The sequence below is a fragment of the Tachysurus fulvidraco genome, chromosome 7, assembly GCF_022655615.1.
Source record: "Tachysurus fulvidraco isolate hzauxx_2018 chromosome 7, HZAU_PFXX_2.0, whole genome shotgun sequence".
Classification (NCBI taxonomy): Eukaryota; Metazoa; Chordata; class Actinopteri; order Siluriformes; family Bagridae; genus Tachysurus; species Tachysurus fulvidraco.
Window position 1 is genome coordinate 4,811,259 of NC_062524.1, and position 26,239 is coordinate 4,837,497.

Genomic DNA, 26,239 nt, shown 5'->3' on the forward strand with positions numbered 1-26,239 from the left:
GTGTGTGTGTGTGTGCGTTTGTGTGTGTACTGTATGTGTGTGTGTGTGTGTGTGTGTGTGTGTGTTTGTGGGGGTGTGCGTCTTGACAGTCACCCCTCGAATCCTGAATCTGAAACACCCTTGATAAACATAAAGGATAGATACATACAGCATATATAATGACCTATGTCAAAAATTTAAGATTAAATGATGCAGTGAAATAAAAATGGAAGATAACTAAATGTCTGTTGGTATTTCATGACGTTTATGAAAATGTGTAAGATGTGGTCTCTTTTTGCCATCAGGACAAAGTGCTACCAGGAAAATAAAAAAGCCCTTATTGTCGACAATCTATAAACGTCAATTCCTAAATGGCACTGGGACTTGGAGAAAGTGCTACGGTGTTCTGATGCTAAATATAAACTCCCTGTTACATCCGAGGCACATTGTGGCATCAGAAACGGGATGAGGGAGAAAAAAAAGAAAAGAACTAGTCTGTGTGAAGTAAAAATGGTGTAATTGTTGAGGGGAAATTGTTTCATACACCTGACTCAAACTCTATCATCAGGACTAATGGTAAATCTGAACCTTGGTGTATATTTGAGTTTCGATTATTCTGCAGATTTGAACTAAAGCTGAACTAAAATGTGTTTGAATACAGAATCAAATCATCATTTTACAATGAGTAGAACTGATCTGTGGCGCTGGAATATGCTTCATCGTACACAGAAATGGACAAATCATAAAACTTATTCCGGTTTAACGTGCTGCTCGGTGCCATGGTTTGGTCGAACAGAAACATTACGAATGAACCCCAAACTTATCTAATTAACTGTATTAAATAATCAAATCATTTAATAGGATTTAAGATTCATATCCATAATTACGCTGTATTTCAGAGGTGTTGGAGAGTTTTGCACTGTTTTCATAAATAAATCATCTGTATAAGGAAATTTATTGCATCTATTTATCCATCCATACATTTACTTTAGCACTTATCATACATAGTCTCAGGGAATCTGCAACATCCGATCCATCAAAGCCTACAATCACACACTCATGCATACACTGTGGACAATTTAGTAATGCCAATCTGCCTACAAGGCTTGTCTTAGGACTGAGGAAGGAAACCAGAGTACCTGGTGGAAACCTGGGAGGAGACAGGAATCGATCCTCCAACCCTGGAGCTTCCAGGAAATTATTATTTAACTAACGAATGTAGTGTGTGCCTGTAGTATTTGACTTCACGATAGACCATATAGAAACATGTCATTGGTAAATATATAGTAAGTAAAAAGTACTTGTTGAAAGTTCATAGTGCTTCTTTTTTTCCTCTGATCATTTTTTTTTAATTATCCAGCTATTCATTACACCCACTATAAGAAGAAAAAAAGAAGCTTGTGATTTGTCCACCACTGATATGATTAATCACTATATACAGCACATCCTGTATATAACTCGTGTATCGTGGATACTTGATGATCTAAATAACAGTTCCATTTAAGATAGAAGTTACTTCTAGAGGAGAATCTTTTGGGCAGTGTTTGTGCTTCTGAGATGAACATCCGACCCAGTCTGAGCCTAGAGGCAGCACAAAGACATTGTCTTCTAAGGGATGAAATTTTTGACTGTTTTGAGTGCAGCTCAAATAGGCTCAGGGAAGGTAATCTCATCATGTAAACCGTGCTAAAGGCAATTATAGTGATGTAAGAAATTAAAATCGGGACAACTTGTTAATCCGTTGAAGAAATGCGAATAAATCCTTGTGGAAAATTCTGGGTAATTAAAGGGAAAGGCTCAGTGCTGGTGTGCTTGTTGATGGAGGTCGCATCCATGTATAAAGAAAAGTGTCTGTTTGACTGTTGTGTTTCTGTGACATGAAGATAATATGTCTTTGAGTTGATTTTTAAAATGTCATATGTTCTGTTTATTTCCCACAGCTTTATCTTTATCAAGGGCGAAGCCATTCTGGATCTGACTGTGAAAACGTTAGACTCTACACTCTAAAGATCTTTTTTTTTCTTTTTGTTTTTGCATCTCACCGAAAGTCATTGACTCTGCTACATATCCATACTCTACAAACACTACATATAAGAAGAATTGCTTTGGTTTTAAAAACAAACTTTTGAGCAGGTTTGGCATAGAGAGTTTTAGGAAAACAGAAGAAGTGAAACTCTTTTTTTTACTTTGTGAGGTGGGGTTGATACAGTATCATAAGCGTGATGATCATAAGCCTGCTGCTCTTTAAGATGTGCGCATGTATAAATGCTACATAATCTTTAAAACTTCTGAAATGTGTGTGTGTGTGTGTGTGTGTGTGTGTGTGTGAGAGAGAGAGAGAGAGAGAGAGAGAGAGAGAGAGAGAGAGAGAGAGAGAGAAATCTGAAAAGCCAAATCTTACTGTCAACAATTCAATTCTCTATTTTTTTGTTACACGTTCGACTGTCTGTGTGTGCACATGCTTCTGGATTAGCAACCTTCCAGCTTGTGGGAGAAATGGTGTGTGTGATTTAACTCTCGTCTCCTGCTGTATTATCATGAAACAATAAGAACTGACGGAATGAAGTGTGTGTGTGTGTGTGTGTGTGTGTGTGTGTGTGTGTGTGTGTGTGTGTGTGTGTGTGTGTGTGTGTGTTTGTGTATGTACGTATGTGTTGGACAATATAGCAACCAATGCTTTTCCATTCAATGTGTTGCATTTAAGACTGAATCGCACAAAAAAGAGAATGGGACCCTAAAGACACAGAGAGAAGGTAAAGGGTTTTTTTAGGTGCATGAGGGACTGGTGGCACTCTCGAGTGAGGACTGGGAGAGGCGTCGGGTCAGCTGACCGATGCTGGGCTCGGCCAGAGAGGAAGTGGGAAACAGCTTATACCAGCCGCCAATCATGGAGGACAAATCCAGCTCGTCCAGGAGGATCTGGGCCATTCCCATGAAGCACTTGGTGTCCATTCGGCCATAATCACCCCATACAATCACCTAGAGGACAGTCAAGCAAATGATTAGTGCAACAACAACCACAGAGACACTACGATTTTGTTCTGAAAGTGAAGTCTCTTGAAGACTCTTCTTCATATACAGTGCAATATATATAACTGTAATGTCGCAGTGCTTAGCCAGATAGCTACTCTGAGCTGTTTCTGTGAAAATTTAAGCCTTACTGCTAATAAAAACTAGCTAGATAACATGAGCTAACCTGACCTCAGAAAGAATTGAAGTCATATTTATACCCGCAAAATAAAATCGTACTGCTAATACAAACTAGCTAACTAGCATGAGCTAACCTGACAGGATTTCAGAGTGTATTTTGGCATACTTATACATGCAAACAATTTTACTTCTAATTAAAAACTATCCAACTAACATGAGCTAACCTGACAGGATTTCTGAGAGGAATTGAGTCATAATCTTACATGCAAACAATTCTTACTGCTAATACAAACTAGCTAACTAGCATGAGCTAACCTGACATGATTTCTGAGAGGAACTGAGCTATAATCTTACATGCAAACAATTCTTACTGCTAATATAATCTAGCTAGATATCATGAGCTAACCTGACAGAATTTCCATGAGGAATATACACTTACATGCAAACAATTCTTACAGCAAATACAAACTAGCAAAATAACATGAGCAAACCTGACATGCTTTCTGAGAGGAATTAAGCTATACTCTTACATGCAAACAATATTCTTACTGCTAATTAAAAACGAGCTAACTAACAAGCTAACCTGACTGGATTCTAGGATTTCTGAAAAGAGTTAAGTAATGTATAAGATGTAAAGAATCTTCACTGTTAACTCAAGTAAAAACAACAACAACAACAACAACAAAAATCAGATTAGCTTAAAAGTAAAGAAGTAAAAAATAAACACTGAGACAAATGGATAAAAGCCTTGTTATGCAGGGAACAGAACAGAGGCTCATTTTCCCACCTGTAATACTTTCCCCTGAGGGCTTTCATCAAACAGCAGTGTTTGCTGGTAGGTCGGGTCCAGCGTTTTTTTCACCACTTTAGTTTTCTTCTTGGAGAGACATGCTCCATTCTCCAGGACATAAACCTTCGCATACGTTGCTGCAGACACAAGGATAAAATCTATTTCTATTCAAGGAAAACAAACTGAGTAATATGTTTCTACACTTCGTCCTTTCTGTACAATTTTACATTTTTTGGAGCATTTTACATTGCATTGAATAATAAAAAAATGATTGCTTAATGAATTAAAGCGAATGTCATACAGTATATATATATATATTTTTTTTTACCTGGAATGTTCTTTGAGCCTGGTTTAGGCGTTAAACCCCTGGCTTGGGTGATCTCCACTTCGATTTGCCCACCTCGATCCATCACTCCAATATGGACGTCACCTACACAAGTGGACGATAATGATGCAGTAGTACAAATACAGATTATTCATTCATTCATTCATTTTCTACCGCTTATCCGAACTTCTCGGGTCAAGGGAAGAACAGTACCCGTGTATGCTGTTACTATAGAAACATATCAGATAAGAATGAGTGACCCCCTGTGATTTACCTTGTAGCTGGAAATACTGAACAACCTTCTTTGTTGTTCTAGAAACTTTTGACCTGTAAGAATCGTACATTCAACATATCTCATTTCTGCGCCATGTCGGAGATGCTGTCTCTAATACTATCTCTGATAAAGAAACTCTTAAAAGTCCTTCTCACTACTTCTAACACTATTTGACCTTAAGAGCCCTTTTAAGTGTTAAGATACTTTATGAATAGCTTTTATCTTTACTAAGGTTTCCTCTTTCATTTCAAGGGGAGACGCCCACATTTATTCGAATTTTCTTAGACTTTTGTCACTATGAGAAACACTTTACACTAAGAATTTTCATGAATATGAGCCCTAGCCTTGATCAAATCATTCATATATTCATTCTCTTACGCTTTATCCAAACTTCTCGGGTCACGGGGAGCCGGTGTCTAGCTCAGGCGTCATTGGGCATCAAGGCAGGATACACCCCGGACGGAGTGCCAACCCATCACAGGGCACACACACACTCATTCACTCACACACTACGGGCAATTTTTCCAGAGATGCCAATCCATGCATGTCTTTGGACCGTGGGAGGAAACCAGAGTACCCAGAGGAAACCCCCGAGGCACGGGTACAAATACAGATTAGTTTAAATAAAATATAGATAAATTAGAATATCAATGTATGCTTTTAATGGACCACTTACTTTTAGTGCTAATCTTTAGGCTTTATTATTATTATTATTATTATTATTAGTAGTAGTAGTAGTAGTAGTAGTAGTAGTAGTAGTAGAAGTAGTAATACATATATAATAAGGATTTCTTGAGGATTAAATATAAAAATAATATAATAAGACATTTTTGGATGTACTGTATGGTTGTGTTAAATTTTTTTTGTCTCCGATTTACTTTACTGAACAGCAGGTGGAGACAAAAGACAGTGTAGTCTATATCAAATGATCAGCCAAGTATTCCTGATTCATTCCTTTCAGCCTCTAAATTTAAACCCTTGACCAATTAAAAACATTTTATTAATTTCCATAACATAAGGAAAAACTGTGCATGAGACTCACCCATTGGGGGTGTGGCTAATGTCTGACGCCCAACGATCTGGGCGGGGCCTAGGCCATCCAGAAAGTCGCTGAACTGGCTCTCAGGACCCAGTCGGGTGGTAGGGAAGATAAAACTATTGAACAGAGATGAAACAGAGCAAAATACACAAATATGGCACATAGGGCATCAGCAACATAATGCAGACTTTAAAAACTTTATGCCTCTCCACTCACGTTCCCTCTGAGCTGTTACTGTTAGTGCTTCCATCTGTTGACTCCTTGCTGCCCTGCCGTGTCACACGGTTCCTCATCTCCACGGCGATTCCTGTCTCCGTGCTTCTCCTGATGGTGCTGCGTAGTTTCTTGTTCGCTCCGTCTGCAGAAATACAAAAATATAGGTGTCAAAAAATAATTCAACAAGCATCACAGATCACACATAATCCACGTTAAATCCGAGCTGTATTCGTTCAGTTGATCTTGAGTGAGCCTAAGACTACAGAATTGTGTCTTTAGTTACTACAGACTAAGTAGAAGTAGAAGTTTAACCCAAACAGAGAAATGTTCCAGATATGCACTTTGAACTTTGACCTCACTCAAAAAAATGCTATTCGTTTCTTCAGTCCATATTTTCTATCCCTGATTTTTTTTCGTGGTTAAAATGGATGTGTGCTTAACCCAACACTAAATACATGTAACTCTCCCCACATAAATACTGACAAAACCTTTAAACTTAAGTCATGAACTCACTCATGAATACTGCCCTCGTGGTCCAGTAAAGAAGCCTGTCTGGGTTCTACTACTGGACAAGATTTAACATCAGAACTGGGAGGGGTGTTAATTATTCAGCGGACACATTCACCTTGGCTTGTCCATTTTCTCTCTGAGTCTTCAGTATATACAGAACTGAGCAGCATAATAAAAAGTCACATACTGCTGCAGACATCCAGAACCAAAAATGGAAAAGTAAATGGCCTCAAAACCCATGACAAAGGACTTAAGTGTTCTTATTGGAAAATAGATATGAAAATATGAACAAACATACGTAATAGCTGAGTGAGTCATATTTGTTTTAGCAGGCATGCCGACACTGAGAGTGAACTGCACTTTCCATTAGAATAGCTCCTGGCGCAATTAGATGTTCATCTGTGTTGTTAGAGCTGGGCATAAGGCCTGCATTCCTAACTGACAACAGCACTGAGGGACTAATGGCGTTTAGCTGATCTGTTTTGGGTGGCCAGTGAACAGACAGTGCCATGCCAGAAGAAGTAAAGTAAGAAGTAAAGTAAGAAGTAAAGGCATGGACTAATTTATGTATGGTGTAAATATGACAAGTGAAGGTATGGAGTGAAGGTATGATATAAATAAATAGCCAACATGATGGGCTTTAAGAGACTGTATAATGGGAATCAACAGTCAAACTCTTGGGGCTTACACTTGCATATAGATGAAAAAAAAACTTCCCTGAAAAAAGACTACAAATGAAAATCTGCATTTTTCAGTATAATCCTGGAGCAATTAGATGATACATGATCATAAACAACATCAGCAGTAAGAGACCGATGGCATTTAGCTAATTTCTTGGGAAACAGATCCAGGACCGCCAACAAAGCCTCTGATAATAAAACAACAATAAAATGCTACTCGTTCTGTTCCAATGCTTTACTCAGAAAGTCGGACAGTTAATGCACCGTGGCAAATATAGTGGTGTACTGAGAATAGCATTTCAGAGAAATTCTTAAATACAAAACAGTGAGAAATGCTGATGGGAAATAAATAAATAATAAAAATAAATGTCAGAGAAATAAGCATGTCGTGTGTGTTTTCAGATGACAGCAGAGAGCTTCAGCTGTGCAGGGAGGTGTGGACGAAAACAATGCAGGGTACTGATTCACATGAAGCCATATCTATTCCAAGAAAAGATATGAATCATAAATTTGACACAATTTAAAATTGTATTTCATCACAGTGGAAGAACAGCATTTGAGATGATCTAGGCCATAATTATGGTAGAAATGAAGTGATTAGTGAAGAAATGATTAATGTAGATGCTGTGCAGCAGGGACTGGGGTTAGAGAAACCACTCAGCACTTTCTAACCACTCAGAATTAAGCGCTTGACAGCACTGAGATATATTATTAAATAAATGAAACCATTACTGCTGAATCCATGTTGTATGTCATTCCTTATTTTTCATTTTAAACATATTTGAAATCTGATAAACATACATGACTATATTCTAAAAATCTCATTCAAAAATCTCAGTGTTCATACAGAAATGTTTCACACAGATTAAAGTGGTACAGTATGACGGCGACTGAGAGAGATTACTGAAACACACCCAGTGTTATAGAGCTGTGAGTCACAAGAGGCACTCTGTTTTTATATAATAGCTTCAGATGTGTATGATGCTAAAAATACACAGAGAGAAATCAGAATGATTCACAAAGGTGCTAAATCTGTCTCGTATTACCAGATATGTGTGTGTCACTGTTAGTGAAGGGTGTGTGGCCTGTATTAATGCCAGTGTTAGTGAAGGAGGTGTGGCCTGTATTACTGTAAGTGTTAGTGAAGGAGGTGTGGCCTGTATTAATGTCAGCGTTAGCGAAGGAGGTGTGGCCTGTATTAATGTCAGCGTTAGCGAAGGAGGTGTGGCCTGTATTAATGTCAGTGTTAGTGAAGGAGGTATGGCCTGTATCAATGTCATTTTTAGTGAAGGAGGTGTGGCCTGTATTAACGTCAGTGTTAGTGAAGAAGGTGTGGTCTGTATTAACGTCAGTTTTAGTGAAGGAGGTGTGGCCTGTATTAACGTCAGTGTTAGTGAAGGAGGTGTGGCCTGTATTAATGTCAGTGTTAGTGAAGGAGGTGTGGCCTGTATTAATGCAGTGTGTGTGTGTGTGTGTGTGTGTGTGTGTGTGTGTGTGTGTGTGTGTGTGTGTGTGTGTGTGTGTGTGTGTGTGTGTGTGTGTGTGTGTGTGATAGAAAGAGAGAGAGAGAGAGAGAGAGAGAGAGAGAGAGTGTGTATGTGTGTGTGTGTGTGTGTGTGTGTGTGTGTGTGTGTGTGTGTGTGTGTGTGTGTGTGTGTGTGTGTGTGCAGATCACAAAGACAAGGAGCTTATAGTGGTATAAACACAAGGTAACTGCTGTACACAAGAGTGTTTAGAGAGACTGAATGGAAGTGTGTACTAATACAGCATAGTGACTTCCAGATATCAAGTCAGTGTGTGTTTGTGGGAGTGAAGATGCTAGACGTTACTATTTCTAGTTTTGACGAAGTCTTGCCTTCAGTTCCAAGCTGTGGACTTCCTGTCTCCCAGTTTTAATTAAGATATATTTTCATTTCAACTTTGTGTAAGACACCAAGTACTGGCCATGCAGTGGATCAACCAGTGTCTATTCAAAGGTTTATTGAAAATTTTCTGACCTTAAAATGAGCTGCTCTGACAAGTTACTTGGATTTTTTTTTCTTTAAAAGACAAATCAAATGACACGTTTTTTTTATCAGAGGCTTTGGGATTAGTTAGGAAGAAAAAAAACGTGTTTGAAAACAATGCAATTTAAATTTCACCTCATGCTCAGCAGAGGGCGCTAAAAAAAATCCAAACAGCTCCTTTAGTGATGCCTTTCTGCAAAAATGCTGTGTAAAGATTCCTTTTTCCTTTTTCTTCTCCTGGAATAGATACTTAACCTGCACCTATGTCTCTTTTTGCTTGTCCTATTTTGCCTTAAATGCAACTGTGTTTATTTTTATCTTCAGTCCATTTCTCCTGGATAAATCCTGTAAGACGTTTAAATGAAATATTAACGGATGCAGGTAAGTTAGTAAGAGAAATGGACAGAGGTAGATGTGGGAATGGAGAGATAAATGTAGAGCTGTAGAGGGATGGGAAGAGGAAGCAGATGGGGGAGAGAAAATGTGAGAAGAAAAAAAATGGAGGGAATAATATTGGGTGTTAATATGGCTTTTGCTACATCTGACCTCTCTTGTAATCTAACACAAGCATTCAGTAAAATGAGTTGCATAAAAAGTGCAAGCGAATTTAACTGTTTATTAAGTCTGGGATTAATTCTAAGAGTCTTGAAATGAAAATGAAAACCTAAATATATTATGTTTTAGCATTTTATCTACAATCCCAGTGATACCAGTGTTTTATCAACCAGATTTGATGCTTTATTTTCCAATTCAAGGATATTCATTTGGTGATAAATTTGCCAAAAGCCCAATTTTAGTAGAGCAATTTTTGTCACATCCTTCACTAAGGCTGACAAACCAAAACTAACAAATACAGAGACCACACCTTTACTATAATTATCAGATAAGCAAACCACACTACCTTCATTAAGATGATGTGGTAACTCAGAGGTTAAGGTGAAAAGCAAACTGACACTACTAAGTGTCGGGTTAAACAAACTGACACTGCTGGGCCCCTGTGCAAGGCCCTCAACCTTAAACTGCACAGTTGTATACAATGCACGCTGCTCTGGATTAGGGCATCTTCCAAAATGTCGCAAATGTACTGCAAAATACAGAAGCGACACCTCCTTCACTCTGACAAACAGGCCACGCCTCCTTCATTAGGACTAACAAATACAAAGGCCACACCTACTCCACTATGATAATCAAACAGACCACGGCTCCTTCATTACGACTAACAAATACAGTGGTCACACCTACTCCACTATGATAATCAAACAGGCCACACTTCCTTTGTTATAACTAACAAATACAGTGGCCACACCTACTCCATTATGATAATCAAACAGGCCACGCCTCCTTCATTGACACTAAGAGACAAACAGATCGCGTCTCTTTATAATAATTGTATAATAACTAGCCATTAACATTTTTTTCACTTCATGAACATGTTTTCCTAGCGCATATTAATGATAAACTTATCTTCACCCTCCAATAAAATCACTGGTGGCTGTGTTATACTAAACCTGTGTTTGTGTGTGTGTGTGTGTGTGTGTGTGTGTGTGTGTGTGTGTGTGTGTGTGTGTGTGTGTGTGTGTGTGTGTGTGTGTGTGTGTGTGTGTGTGTGTGTGTGTGTGTGTGATGTGTGTGTGTGTGTGTGTGTGAGTGAGCGAACAAAGTCATGGCCATCTCCCTGTCTGGTATCTGTGGCAACAGCCTCATCCCCGAGACAGATAGCACAGGGAACAGATTATCCAAAGCTAAAAATACAACAGTAGCCCCAACAAAACCGAGTCAACGTTAGATATTCCGAATAGATTTGCTCCTGGGTGATCTGTGCACAGTTTCTGACTTTAAAACTACTTTGGCAAGTTAAAAAATCAGGCATTAATATACAGTAACACCCTCTCGTGGCAAAGTGGCGTGCATCAGCAACAGAAGTCTGACAGATAAATATAACGACTCCTTATAGAAATCAAGTCGCACAGTGTTGTGCTAGTCAGAAAAGATAAGATTTGTAAGTAAGGTTGCTGGATGCTGTTTATAATAATTAGGTCTCATTTGCACAGGATAATCTTTTTATAAATAACTGGGATGGGAAAAAAGCAAGAAATATAAAACATATTCTATGAGTAGTACATTTATACGTCATGCTCTATCATCTACATCTTTACTGCTAGCTCAATTATTTAAATGTTACTACATACGCATACAACAGTGCTTAAACTTTTGCTATGATAACCTATGCGACTGCTCCACTCCTTCTCTAAGACAAACAAACAGAGGCCACACCATCTTCTCTAAGACTAACAAAGTGCCTCCTTCATTACTACACTAAGAAGCCATACCTCTTTACATAACAGGCAGATGCCACACCTCCTGTACTAACACGAATAAAGAGGCCACACCTCCTTTACTAATACTAATAGAGGCCACACCCACTTAATTACAATAAACAAAGAGGCCACACCTCCTTTACTAATACTAATAAAGAGGCCACATTCACTTTATTACAATAAACAAAGAGGCCATGCCCACTATATTGAGAATAATTAACAGGACACACTCCCTTAATTATGATTAACACAGAGACCACACCTACTACATTTAGACTAATAAAGAGGCCACACCCATTTAATTATGATTTAAAAGAGGCCACACCCACTATATTGCAAACAGTTAATAGGTCCACACCCCTAAATTGAGATGAACAATGAGGCCACACCTACTTTATTAAGACTAATATATAGAAGTTTATACTGTATGTAGAAATGGAAAGTAGTCGTTTCTGAAATGTCTCAGGAAACGTTTCATTACTTCCTAATGCTATCAAGCACGTAAGATGTTTATACAGAACGTTAACGTTAACATACTGCTGCATTACACAAACATCAGAACGGTTCACTCCTGAACACATCCTCTTATGCTCTTCTTTATCTGTACTGAACAAACATGAAAGAGCATAACTGATGTGTGTGTGTGTGTGTGTGTGTGTGTGTGTGTGTGTGTGTGTGTGTGTGTGTGTGTGTGTGTGTGTAGGACTCATTTCGACAGAAAAAGGACTGAACACACATCACCCAGCCCAACACATTAGATGCGCTGAGAGAAAGGCAGTGAGGGAGGGAGAGAAGAAAGAAAGAGAAGAAGAGGAGGAGGAGAGGAACACAGAGACCCCGAAACGAACAGAGAAGTGCGCAGTGTCTATTTATAAACCTGTAGTCAGGAATATCTTCACTGTGGGGGAGCAAGAGAAAAACAACATACACACACTGCAGCCATGGACTCATTCATCCATCCATTTATCCATCCGTCTGTCTGTCTGTTTGTCTGCCCGTTCACCTGTCTGTCTGACTATCTGTCTATCTGACCCTATTAGTCTATCTCAATAATTTGTTTCTCTCTCTCTCTGTTTGTCTCTATCCATCTGTTTTTGTCAGTCTGTCTGTCTTTTTTACACTTTGTCTGTCTGTCTGCCTTCTCTTCCTGTCTATCTGTTTGTGTCTCTGCCTGTCCCTGTCTGCCTGCCCATCTGTCTGTCTGTCTCCCATAGTCTGTCTGTCTTTCTGTCTGCCTGTCTCTGTTAATCTGTCTGCCTGTCTCTGTTAGTCTGTATGTCTGCCTGTCTCTGTTAGTCTGTATGTCTGCCTGTCTGTCTTTCTGTCTGCCTGTCTCTGTTAGTCTGTCTGTCTGTCTTTCTGTCTTTCTGTCTGCTTGTTTCTGTTAGTGTGTCTGTCTGTCTGTCTTTCTGTCTGCCTGTCTCTGTTAGTCTGTCTGTCTGTCTGTCTGTCTTTCTGTCTGCCTGTCTCTGTTAGTCTGTCTGTCTTTCTGTCTGCCTGTCTCTGTAAGTCTGTCTGTCTGTCTTTCTGTCTGCCTGTCTCTGTTAGTCTGTCTGTCTGTCTTTCTGTCTGCTTGTCTCTGTTAGTCTGTATGTCTGCCTGTCTGCCTGTCTGCCTGTCTGTTTGTCTGTCTGTCTGTCTGTCTCTGTTAGTCTGTCTGTCTGTCTTTCTGTCTGCTTGTCTCTGTTAGTCTGTATGTCTGCCTGTCTGTCTGTCTTTCTGTCTGCCTGTCTCTGTTAGTCTGTCTGTCTGCCTGTCTGTCTGTCTTTCTTTCTTTCTTTCTTTCTTTCTTTCTTTCTTTCTTTCTTTCTTCCTTTATTTGTGTATCCTCTGTGTGTCACCACGACAGCACAGAGACTAGAGAACACAGAGCAAAGAATCTGAGCTACGTCTCAGCACAGATCTGCCCCAGATTCAGCTCTCAGCAAAGGTTCCCAGCAGGGTTTAGACCAACAGCCTAGATTTAGATTTATAACAACATTTTCAACCACATAAAAAAACAGTGTAATGGTAACAGGGGTCTTTTATTTCATATGCGCACTCAATTAATTAAAGAAAATTGACTCTCAGAGTTAAATTTAATCAACACAAGAAGCCTCGCTCACTTACCGAGCGCACTTCAGAAGCTCCACAGCGGATCGAGGTGGCTGTTTAACATCACAGACACACGGATTAATGTGTAACGAAGTTCTGCTTTAGCTTGTATCTAATGGATCGTTACATGTGGATTATCAGTCAAAATATCTCAGCGAAATCAGATTCTAAATGCTAAAAATGCTGCTTGAGTTATAAACAGATAATAAACGTGAATACTGAATACGGTAGTTCTTATAAGTGTGTGTCAACAATGGAGTTGATCTAGTTCTGCTTTAGAACGATAACTGTCATCTAACATAATTAATGATATGATTATATGGAGAAAAAATATTATGTTTGAGATAATATCCGTTGTTAAAAGTGCTATACAAATAAAATTGAATTGAATGGAATTTTTTGGGGTTGATTTTCACTCCATTTTCTCCCTCGTTTTTTTTTTTTTCAGTTACAAATCAGGGCTTGTGAGGGCTGAAACACTCTTCCTTAGTGGAATAACACACCTAGAGGAAAGCGCTTACTGCATTCTTCCACATACGTAAGCTGACAGATGCTAACAATCGGCAAGTATGACGCTTTCTTGTACTTCTGGTCACATGACTGCGGCATTCTACAGTAGCTGATGATTGGGAAAACACAATACGATCCTGGAATGTGCAAGAGGCAGTGTACAAAAAACCTCACAAAGATAAATAAAACCCTCAGTGAGTGGACAAGGGACTGAGGAACTCTGGGTAATTTGCTTGGGTGAAGGAAATAGAACTGCATTATAACAATACATCATAACACACTGTGAAATAAAGTGTCATATTAATCACAGCGCTTTGATATAAACAAATCTGATTGGTTAGAATATGCCAATGAATTTTCTATATCAGCAGCTCTGTCAAAACTAAATTAGCAAATTGGTGTAATATAAGAGGAATAAAACATCAGACGTGCTGCTAATGTTAAACAATCTACTTCATTAGGAACAGTAACTTGCACCAGGGCTGTGTTTATTCCCGCCGTCCACAATCGAGACCTCCAGCTTCTGCCTACCCACACTGATTCTCTCTTTCACCCTGTAATCCCCTTCTCTCTCTATCGCTCTCTCTCTTTCCCCACACCCGTTTCCATGACAATGCTCTCTGCATTGCACCACAATTCCCAATGGGCTGGCTTTTCCTCCAACTCTCCTTCCTCATCCTCACCATCCGCATCATCATCATCATCATCATCATCATCATCATCATCATCATCCACCATCTCTCCCTACTTGCTCTCTTTCTTTCACTCTTCCTCCATTTCTTTTTCATTTTAAATCATCTGCATATGTTTTCCTTTCAGATTGTTTGCTCTTGTGTGTGTGTTTGTGTGTGTTTATTAGAAAGAGTGAGATTCTCTATGTAATCTGTAATTCTTCTGGACAAAGCTGAAGATAGTGTACACATTTAATTCTACTTGACTGCTCATTAAAAATGTTCACCAATACATTTCATTTAAAGCTCAACTCTGAGTGCATTTTCTCATTGGACTGCCAATATAAAATATTCTCCAGTGTTGGCATTAAGTGGCATTAAAGTATTTAGTATGAAGATTCCCAAACACTGTTCCAGCATGACAAAGCCTGCACTGGAGTGTCCTGCACTGAGCTCTGCCTCTGACTCAACCCCACTGAACACCTTTGGGATGAACTGGAACTTGAGTCTCATCAATATCCTGAGCATCAGAGTCTGATCTCACTAATATTCTTGTGTATGAATAAATGAACACAAATCCACACAGCTATGCTCTAGTAGAAAGCTTCAGAGAAGAGAAGAGAAGAGAAAAGAAGAGAAGAGAAGAGAAGAAAAGAAGAGAAAAGAAGAGAAGAGAAGAGAAGAAGAGAAGGATAGACAAGAAGAGAAGAGAAAAGAAAAGAAGAGCAGAGAAGAGAAGAGAAGAAGATAGATGAACAGAGAGATAGATAAGAGAATGCAGAGAGAGAAGATACTCCTATCCTCTAACTAACGCATAGCCTCTCCTCTCTCCTCCTCGCCTACCCCGGCCTCCTCTCCCCTCCCTCCCTCTCCCCTCCCCTCCCTCCCTCTCTCTCTCTTCCCCTCGCTCTCTCTCCTCGCCTCTCTCTCCCTCTCCTCTCCTCTCCTCCTCCTCTCCCATCCTCTCCCCTGCCCTCCTCTCCTCTCCCGCTCTCCTCTCCCGTCTCTCCCCCTCCTCTCCTCTCCCGCCCTCCCTCCTCTCCTCTCCTCTTCTCTCTCCCTCTCCGCTCCCCTCCCCGCCTCTCCTTTCCTCTACCTCGCCTCCCTCTCCTCTCCCTCCTCCCCTCGCCTTTCTCCTCTCCCCTCCTCTCCTCTCCTCTCCTCTCATCTCCCTCCTCTCCTCCCCCCTCTCCCCTCCTCTCCCCTCCTCTCGCTCCTCGCCTCCCTCTTCTCTTCCCTCTCCTCTCCGTTCCTCTCTCCTCTCCTCCTCTCTCCTCTCCTCTCCTCTCCTCTCCCCTCCTCTCCTCCCTCCTCTCCGCTCCTCTCCTCCCTCCTCTCCTCTCCACTCCTCACCCTCTCCTTTCCTCCTCTCCCCTCCGCTCCCTGCTTCTCTCCCCTCTCCTCTCCTCTCCCCTCCTCTCCTCTCCCCTACTCCCCTCTCCTTTCCTCCTCTGCCCCTCCCTACTCCTCTCTCTCCTCTCCCCCTACTCCTCTCCTCTCCCTCTCCCCTCCTCTCCCTCCTCTCCCCTCCCCTCCTCCCCCCTCTCTCTATCCTCTACTCCCACCCTATCCCCTCTCTCCCCTCCCCTCCTCTCCTCTCCTCTATCTCCTCTCCTGCTTCTCTCCTTTCCTCTCTCCCCTCCTCTCATCCTTCCCCTCCTCTCCTCTCCTCTCCTCGCCTCTCCTCCCCTATCCTCTCCATCCTCTCCACTCCTCTAATAGATTACGAAGAGAAAATACTAGAGCTAACTAACGATCAGAAAAAGATACTCCTCTTTTTATCACTCACCTCACCTGATATTTTTCTGTAAACTAGAGATTTTTCTGAATTCTGACTGATCACATATTTGTTCCAGTGTTAATTACTGTTACAGAACTGCTAAAGCTTTTTGCTCTAATATATAACACAATATATCACAATTTTTTAGCGTGTTTTTTTCTTTTTAATCCAGCCTCCGGTGCTGAAACCCGTTTAGCCTCATAGCATCTAAAATAAACAATAAACAACAAATGAATGGTTACAGTATATATACTAAAACATTCGAGTTCAGAGGAAGTTGTGATAGTTTATAATAAAATAGTAACAGCAGACAGCAGAGATGGAGCACAGCTCACTGACATTTACTGTGAGTAATAATTATACTCTGAGCGTGTGATGTGTAATGTCATCGCTGGGGGAGAAGGGGGTGTGTGTGTGTGTGTGTGTGTGTGTGTGTGTGTGTGTGTGTGTGTGCAGGTCTGTCCATTACTGCGAAAAACCTGCACAAACCTTGTTGTGTGTGTTGTGTTGATCAGACCACACTTCATAAAGTTATGTTATAGGTAAATAATCAACAATAGATTGATAACTCTAAATCTGCTCCATAACAGCAAATCCTACAGTGCTTTATTCCTCTTATTCCACAGCAATTTGCTATTACAGTTTCATTCTTCATTCTTTCCAGCACAGGCTGATGATTTGTCCAGTTAATTGATCTTTATCCAGTCAACCTGCTAAGAGAGAAACTGGATAAAAAACTACAATATAAAAAATGACCAAAACTGATATTTTATAAAACCATAATTTTCTGGTCCACATTTTAAATGTGATCAAATGTCCTCTATACTATAGATGGAAAATGTATGCATGTGCAATGTTTGCCTGTGTGTGTGTGTGTGTGTGTGTGTGTGTGTGTGTGTGTGTGTGTGTGTGTGTGTGTGTGTGTGTGTGTGTGTGTGTGTGTGTGTGTGTGTGTGTGTGTGTGTATGCCAAGAATTAATGCAAAGATCACGGTGTGTTAGAGGCATTTCTGTATGCCTGGTTATATAAGGCTCCAAGAAATTTGTACTGTTCTGCTCAAAATAAAGCTTTAGATAGAGGTGAGTAAGAGAGAGAGAGAGAGAGAGAGAGAGAGAGAGAGAGAGAGAGAGAGAGAGAGAGAGAGAGAGAGAGAGAGATAGGCAAAAGACGAGACCTACCGATGAGAAAATAGAGCTCAGGAGAGAGAAAAGTCCGAAAAAAGAATAAATGATCTGAGGGAGTCATAAAAATACCAAACTCACTATTCGCATGAGACATTTTCTTTTGATTTGAATGATCTACAATATTTGGACCTACAGACTATACATTTTGTGCACAAGATGATATGCAAGTGAATCAGAAACCAAATATTCGTTATGATTATTGTGTTTTTATGTGATGACAAAATGACTCAGGATTGCTAAGTCAACAAAACACAGACTGGGAAAGTGTGTGTGTGTGTGTGTGTGTGTGTGTGTGTGTGTGTGTGTGTGTGTGTGTGTGTGTGTGTGTGTGTGTGTGTGTGTGTGTGAGAGAGAGAGAGAGAGAGAGAGAGAGAGAGAGAGAGAGAGAGAGAGAGAGAGAGAGAGAGAGAGAATGAAAACTATTGTTATTATTATGATTATCACAGCCGGACTCTAATGTAATGTAATATTTATGCATGATATAGTAGGTTATAAATCTTCAATAGAACTGACACGCACAGAAAAGACACCTTCTTCAAATCTTTATGCTACTGTGAGGAAACACTGACACCTCCTTCACTATAACTGACAGACACAGAAGTCACACCTCCTTTACTTGAACTGACAGAACAGAGGCCACGCCTCCTTCACTATAACTGACAGACACAGAGGCCACGCCTCCTTCACTATAACTGACAGACACAGAGGCCACGCCTCCTTCATTGTGACTGAGACACAGAAGCCACGCTGAGTGTTCTCAGCTCCTCTCCGCTCTGTGCCTTATTGGGTGTAATATAGATTAGCACATCGCTGCTGACTTTCTCTTGGCTCTGCTTATTGGCTCAAGGCACAGCAGCCACATTGCTCCCTGCATAGCAACAGCGCCCATGCAATGTCTTATAGAAACCATAGAACAATATTTCAGCCAACAAACACACTTGTGTTGGATTTCATTTGCAGAATGGCTCCTAAATGGTCCTGTAACATCTAGTCTTCCAGTAGAAGGGCTTCACTTTCACTCAGGGATGGTCACAAGAGTGCGTGTTTGTGTGTGTGTGTGTGTGTGTGTGTGTGTGTACATTTTAGCAGTGCTCTGATTTATACTGTCAAACCTTTCATCTTCAAAGATAACAAACCAGAGGTGGCATGACATTAAAGCTGAGCTCTTACAGCCATATAGAGAGCTCACGCTGAGCCGGAGCTCTTTCATGTGCACATTTTCAACTTGTTCACCAAAGCCGGCGTAATATAGATGTGAAACTGCTCACAAGCCAGATAACTCGGTTAGGAACCCAATATGCAGTATTTACAGCATTTTAGTAAATTATCTTATAGTATTTAAATGTAGTAAACATTTTATTACATGCTATTTAAATTCCTTAGTTCTAAAAGGACACTTGAATTATTTTTCTTCTGAGGTTCAACATTTTAGGTAAAAATTTGGGAATAGGGAATATGGAGATTACAACTGGGGATTGTTCTGGAATTATGATCATATTAATCAGACAGAATCTCTCAGAGATGTGACCTAACGCATATTCAGTAGTTTTACCTCATGTTTGAATGACTGCATTATAAAGATCCTTTATATTTGGACACAATGTGAGAGGATTTTATGTTTGAGAGAGTTCTTAAAACTTATCTTTTTTTAGTGATTCACCCTGTTTGCTTCATCCTCTTACTGCTCTGTACTAATTACAAAAGTAAAACAAACAAAAAAAAAACAGACAAACTGTAACGAGCTGTTTGTGCTGGACTGAAACACTTCACACTCACCTCTGATAAACTTTTAATTTCTCAGAAAAGTTTAGTCAAGTGCAAGCATAATGTGCCAAGTACAGAATAAAGGACCTGGGGTGCTGGTGTGCTGTTATAGAAAAACAATCAATAACAGGGTGCTGTTTTTAATAGTAACCAGAGGTGGGTAGAGTAGCCAAAAATTGTACTCAAGTAAAAGTACTGTTACTTCAGAATAATATGACTCAAGTAAAAGGAAAAAGTAGACATCCAAATAATTACTTGAATAAGAGTAAAAAAGACAAAAATACAAAATAATCTTTAGGCAAATTATGGCTTATCCAATCAATAAAATAAATTAAAATTAATTCATTACAAAATAGCTTAAATTAAAATAATTCAGGTAAATTCAAGTACTTAATAAATAAAATAAATAAAATAATAATAAATAAAAGAAATATATACGCACAAGTAACACAAATTTCCAAACTTTTATACTTTTTTACCAGGCAGAACTAGAACGAGGCAGCCCATAAATTCTCATAAACTGTGTGTGTGTGTGTGTGTGTGTGTGTGTGTGTGTGTGTGTGTGTGTGTGTGTGTGTGTGTGTGTGTGTGTGTGTGTCTGTCTGTCTCCAGTTACAGAACAACAGAAGGAAACACACACACATTTCATACCAGGCATGCTTAACAGAAAACTGCACACCGGTCACCGTAAAACGTGTGTGTGCGTGTGTGAGAACATGCAGAAACAAACTATTTCACCAAAAAATCACTCAGTGCCGTCACTATAAACTTCACCGTCTGCATTGCCGATGGTTTGTGTTGCGTCCCGCCGCTGAGATGGAGTATGGTAACGTGACGAGACTGCACAACTACGTTTGATTGGTGAAACACAGTCACGTGGTAGAGCCTTAGCGGAAGTTTCTCTCTCTTTCAAACTAAAACATTAAAATTGATGCATAGAATACCAAAGAGGTAAAAAGAAAAGTAACGAGCTCATTGTAGCCTAACGTAGCGGAGTAAGAGTACCGTTTCTTCTTCACAAATCTACTCAAGTAAAAGTAAAAAGTATAGTGATTTAAAACTACTCCTAGAAGTATAATTTTTTCAAAAACTTACTCAATTAAATGTAACGGAGTAAATGTTACTACCCGCCTCTGATAGTAACTTCATTATTTTCCCCTCAAAGTACATCCTGGAATGATTTGTTTCTCTTATGCAACAATTTACCAATGCTTTAGAAAAAAAAAAATCACATTTTTTATCTATTTAAAGTTACACTAGTGTTAATTAGTGGAAATGTCCCATGAAACATGATCATTCTAATTATTGCTGATGTTACTGCAGCTTTAAAACATTTTTTTTTCATCTCTCTCTTTTTAAGTGTAATAGAACAAAAATATCCCCAAAATGTTGTGTTAATTATAATTATATAATGAAACCATCACGAAGTCTTTCCCATGTCTGAGAATTTACTGACTGACTGTTACAAAGCACTGACACGACAGAATCTGCTAAACATCTGCTTACAAAATACGTCATCATCGCAGTTATATGTGTGTTTTTTGCAGATGACCGTATCAGGGCCTTTTTCAAATGGGTCTTCATCAGGAGTCCAACATCTTACCCGCCAAGTTACTACTGCCTCGTGCTAGTCGTATGCATCTGTGGGCTTGTGTGTGCATGACTGCGTAGCCTATTATGCTATGCCTTGTCATTGTCATTACATAAAAATATTACAATAAATACACCTTTGTTCATTTCTAGAACATTAAATTTAATCCAGAAATAATCTTTTTTCTTTCATACAGCAGTTTTTGTTTTGAAATTACCATGGAAGTGAATCCATGGTGAAATTTAGCTTTATAACAACATGCTAGCTTGATGGATTTGGCTAATTATATTACTTAGTACACTTATGCACTGCTCCAATAACTAACTATCCCGGACTCCTGCGAGTAAACACGTGTGGGGCTTTTGTTTGTTTTAAAAACAGCATTATAATCATAAATCAGAATGAAATAATAGGCTTCTTTTGTGATGTAACAACATGTCAAATAATAGAAAAAAAATAACCTATAAAGCATTTTGGTGCACAGTGATGTTTGTCTCAAGAGAAAGCCTTTAATGCCACTTTGACCTTTTGGCCTGAGGACAATTGCTTCTGAAGGATGTTGGGACATTGCAGGTTAGCATTTAGACTGTTGTTTTGGAAAGTCTTTAAAGCAGAGCGCTGGCTGGTGGATAGCTGTTTGTTGTGAGGTTGAGACTAAATGTCAGCTGGCATTAGAGAAGCCTTCAGGGCAGCAGCGATGGAGTAATGGCTGATAGGCTGCGAGAAGAGGACAGTCATGCCGCTAGTTTCGTTAAATAAAAGTGCAATCGCTTGTCTGAATCGATCCTCTGATAGGAGTTAAAATATAGCTTGAAAACTTTTACATTAACTTAAAATATTACATAAAAGCTACAATAATAAAAAAACACAACTGAATGAAAACAAAAAACATTTTAGTTCTGCCGCTTTCACCAACGAACTGTGTTAGCTAGGGTTAACTACAAAAATCTTTTTGGCTAATGTTAGCTAGAACGATAATAGTCTGACAGCTGAAGGTCTGGACTCCATATCAGCTCTTTATAGAATAGAATAAAATAGATTAGAATAATAATCAGACAGACAGTGGGAAATTAATTATTGGCAAAGGACCACCAAAGAAGATGTCTGACTGACATGTCAAGCAACCAATCACAGATAAGTTTTGTTCTACATCATGTTTAGGGTCTACAAAAATAGACCAGCATGTAAAGTAAATGAATGAGCCTATACTCTGAACATCACATCATTTGGAAAAGTCAGCATTTAACTGATCCTAATAACTAATCCTTCTTCAATGAGGGAAGTAGAGCGTCACGGCGGCTTTGGTTTCAGATGGACGGTTAAAAAAGTGACATGCGTCTTCCAGAATGTCAGGATCCAGCCCGGACTTTGGCCATGTGTATTTGTTTATGTTCTGTGTTCAGGTGTCTGCCCCGCCCTTGTCTCTTCCTCCCGCCTCTGCACACCTGTTCCTCATGCGTTAATTGTCATGTGTATTTAGCCGTGCCGCGTTGCCTATGGCGGTGCGGAATCCTTGTAGTTGTATATGTCGTCTTTGTCATGTCTTTGGTCATGTCTTTGTTCCTGTTTTGTGTTTTTTCAGTTAATAAATCAGTTTATTTTAGCTATCCTGCGTTTGGGTCTGTTTTTATCCCCGTATCACTGACACAGAAATCCTGTAGACTCCAACTGATCAGATAACGACTTTAAAGCTACAGAAGTATTTTCAATTTTGTGTGTTTACCTTTGTGACTTTCAGACAAAAGTTTGCAAGCGTGGCATCCGAGAATGAGATAATAACTCATACTATAGGAACTAACTGAACTGAAGAGTAGAACCGGCTGTGATTAATGATAAAGCAGCAGATAGATTACAATCTTGAGTATTAAATCTCAGCTTCATTCTCAAGGTCACATCTGTTCAATTGCCTTAAATCGCTGTACAGGGGTCATGTTACATATGCAGTGGATAGAAATAAGCAATTAAAATTTTATTTGAAGAGCATTTTGTGCATTAAGTCGATTTTCATAACACTGAAAACAATGAAAAGATTTTGCTTTAAACTCCACACTAAAACTTTATTGTGCTAGTTGGATATCACCTCGCTAATTAGCATGCTACACAGTTAGGAAACCATCCATTTAGCAGAAACAAGTGTAATATAATTGTACAAAGAGCACAGTAACGCTCGAGTAAACAGAACAACGTCTAGCAGCACTACATTCACACTTCCACAGCATTAGCGTAAATCTAAGCAATGCGCTTAAAAGACTAGCCTCGCTATGCGCATGAAACTCTGTATACACTGTGAATCATCACATTTGATTGACTTATGAGTGTATGAATGAGTGCATGGTGGAAATAATGAGGAGAAAGCAAAGGGTGGATGAAAGGAGACAGATTTGTTGGTGAAACGATATGTAGCCTTGTTTTGGTTTCTGTGTGTCTCAGCACCTCTCACATATGGCACCCTGTGGGAGCTTTAGTGCAGCTTGTGTTGGAGCGAAATTGAGTTTGTGTGTGTGTGTGTGTGTGTGTGTGTGTGTGTGTGTGTGTGTGTGTGTGTGTGTGTGTGTGTGTGTGTGTGTGTGTGTGTGTGTGAGTGTTTCAGATTACATCGTAATTCTGTGTACTTATTTGTGCCAACACCGCCTTGATATATACAGCATATATCAGGTAAAGGCTTGTATTTGTGTCTTTGAGTGTGTTTATAAGCTCTTTCTTTGCCATGTTTCATTCCACATCATTACTGATATCACATTTAACGACTTCCCATCGTTTATTACATGTGACCTCAGGTACGCTACGTTAGGAATGGAACGAGCCAACGGCTATGAATAAATAAAATACGCGATGAAAAGCAGCATCTTTAATTAGAACACAACTGCAATCAGTAAAGTGCTGTAGTATCCGGCATCACGCCACCCAATCTTTGATTATCTTCAGCATGAAGAACAGTACCCGTGTATGCTGTTACTATAGAAACATATCAGATAAGAATGAGTGACCCCCTGTGATTTACCTTGTAGCTGGAAATACTGAACAACCTTCTTTGTTGTTCTAGAAACTTTTGACCTGTAAGAATCGTACATTCAACATATCTCATTTCTGCGCCGTGTCGGAGATGCTGTCTCTAATACTATCTCTGATAAAGAAACTCTTAAAAGTCCTTCTCACTACTTCTAACACTATTTGACCTTAAGAGCCCTTTTAAGTGTTAAGATACTTTATGAATAGCTTTTATCTTTACTAAGGTTTCCTCTTTCATTTCAAGGGGAGACGCCCACATTTATTCGAATTTTCTTAGACTTTTGTCACTATGAGAAACACTTTACACTAAGAATTTTCATGAATATGAGCCCTAGCCTTGATCAAATCATTCATATATTCATTCTCTTACGCTTTATCCAAACTTCTCGGGTCACGGGGAGCCGGTGTCTAGCTCAGGCGTCATCGGGCATCAAGGCAGGATACACCCTGGACGGAGTGCCAACCCATCACAGGGCACACACACACTCTCTCATTCACACACACACACACACACACTACGGACAATTTTCCAGAGATACCAATCGACCTACCATGCATGTCTTTGGACTGAGGGAGGAAACCGGAGTACCCCGAGGAAACCCCCGAGGCACGGGGAGAACATGCAAACTCCACACACAAGGTGGAGGCGGGAATCAAACCCCCAACCCTGGAGGTGTGAGGCGAACGTGCTAATCACTAAGCCACCGTGCCTCCAGATCAAATAAAAATAAAAAAATAAACAAAAACAACTCACTCTTCTATAAGAGCCTCTAAAAAGTAAATCTGAGCTCGACTAATGCCCAAACCCAGCAGAAGGACAAGCACATCACGTGTACTCAGTACTGTTTAAACACACAAACTCTGTTGTGAGACACAAGCATTAGACACTACTTTCTCTTTGGGCCAAAAATAACCCACTTTCAAGGAATAGGCTGGCATTTTTCATCCTAATCACCATGTGATGGCGTAGTTATCATGCACAATAATATTTATAAACCCCTTTTGAACTTTTCTTGAGAAAAAGGAAAAAGTGTGTTTACTCTGAGCTCGCTCACTCTTTATTCGAGTCTAAGGCCAGTCGCTGAATTATTTTAAATCTATATAAATCACAGGAAGTTTATAATAAAAATCGCAAAAACATTGTCCCTACAATAAGGTAGCCTTGTCTTTAAAGAGTGGGATTGAATCATATCTAAAGATTAAAGTACAAATACAGGAAGAAATACAAGATTACAGCAAAACAGAATTCAGCAAAAGCCCTCAGATTTCCTTTATAATCCTTTATAACATAAAACAGTTAAACGATTTTATTATCAGTTCTTTAATCTTCAGAATTAATCCTAAAGTTGGTCCCTACTGTATTATTTTTAAGTCGTAAAGATGTTCAGTTTGCTCTGAGAATAAAAAACTCTAACTCGGTGTCTGTGTTCGTCTGGAGATTCTGGGAAGTCTTTCTTTAAAACATTTAAAGACGTCATCGAAACGAAGGCGAGGAGAGATTTTATTTACGCCATCAGGTTATAAGCGTCTTGAGAAAAGTGGCTGATCTAAAACAAACAGTCTGACTCTAATCAGCAGACAACGGAGGAGGAGCGATCGTCTCCCACAACAACAGAGGCAACTGAGGAGGTGGAAGCACAAGATAAACTACTGCAAGAGATGGAGGAAAAACACATCAATTCTGTTTGGTCTGCTTTTTTTAGTCATATTTTTTGTGCCTGATGGTGACTGAAGTGCTGTGGTCAGCATTTGCGCTCGAGAATGAAGTAAAACAACTGTTTGTTGTTCTGCCCTCGATTTACGGTTCCACAAATTGTCAGGGTTTGGTTGGTTTTTAACAATAAAAGAAAACGATTTTAAAAGTTTAAGTGTGTAAAGAAATACCGTGTCTGTATACACAAACCAGTGTGTGTGTGTGTGTGTGTGTGTGTGCACAGAGTGTGCCATTATTTAAAGAATACCGACAGCATCTGCATATAAGCCTTGATTTGATCCCAAGGCTCAGCAATGAATCACAATGAGATAAATCAGAGCAGATATCGAGACTCTGTCATAACTTACTCATCGCTCTTCCTCTCCCAGAAGCCGATACCACGATTCTCTCAAGTGATGGATCAGCTACTGTAACACTTCATCCTACATCCTATTCGCCCGAACAAACCTTTCAGCGCTCAGATCGCCGAGGGACCAGCGAGCCGTATGTTCTGTATACAAGCTGTAGAAGCGCAAAGCTCCGTCTTTCTATCGGTAAACAAACAAAAAGTTTCTTTTTTCACCATTAAATAAATGTAATAAAGTGCTAGCAAGCTTTCAGCTAAGACACAACAAAAGTCACATGAGTCATGTGTC

At 39.6% G+C, this 26,239-nt stretch overlaps 1 protein-coding gene across 1 annotated transcript in view; it reads right to left on the minus strand.

Annotated features, from left to right (window-relative positions):
- The window catches only part of rims3 (regulating synaptic membrane exocytosis 3), a 53,366-nt gene continuing 27,127 nt past the window's right edge, over window positions 1–26,239 (minus strand). Inside the window, exons 3-7 of the mRNA XM_027171530.2 lie at window positions 5,774–5,915; window positions 5,561–5,673; window positions 4,248–4,349; window positions 3,917–4,056; window positions 1–2,958 (exon numbers count right to left, since the gene is read on the minus strand). Of these exons, the coding sequence (XP_027027331.1) occupies window positions 2,746–2,958; window positions 3,917–4,056; window positions 4,248–4,349; window positions 5,561–5,673; window positions 5,774–5,915 (710 nt within the window). The 3' untranslated portion in view covers window positions 1–2,745. The remainder of the gene's footprint in view (window positions 2,959–3,916; window positions 4,057–4,247; window positions 4,350–5,560; window positions 5,674–5,773; window positions 5,916–26,239) is intronic.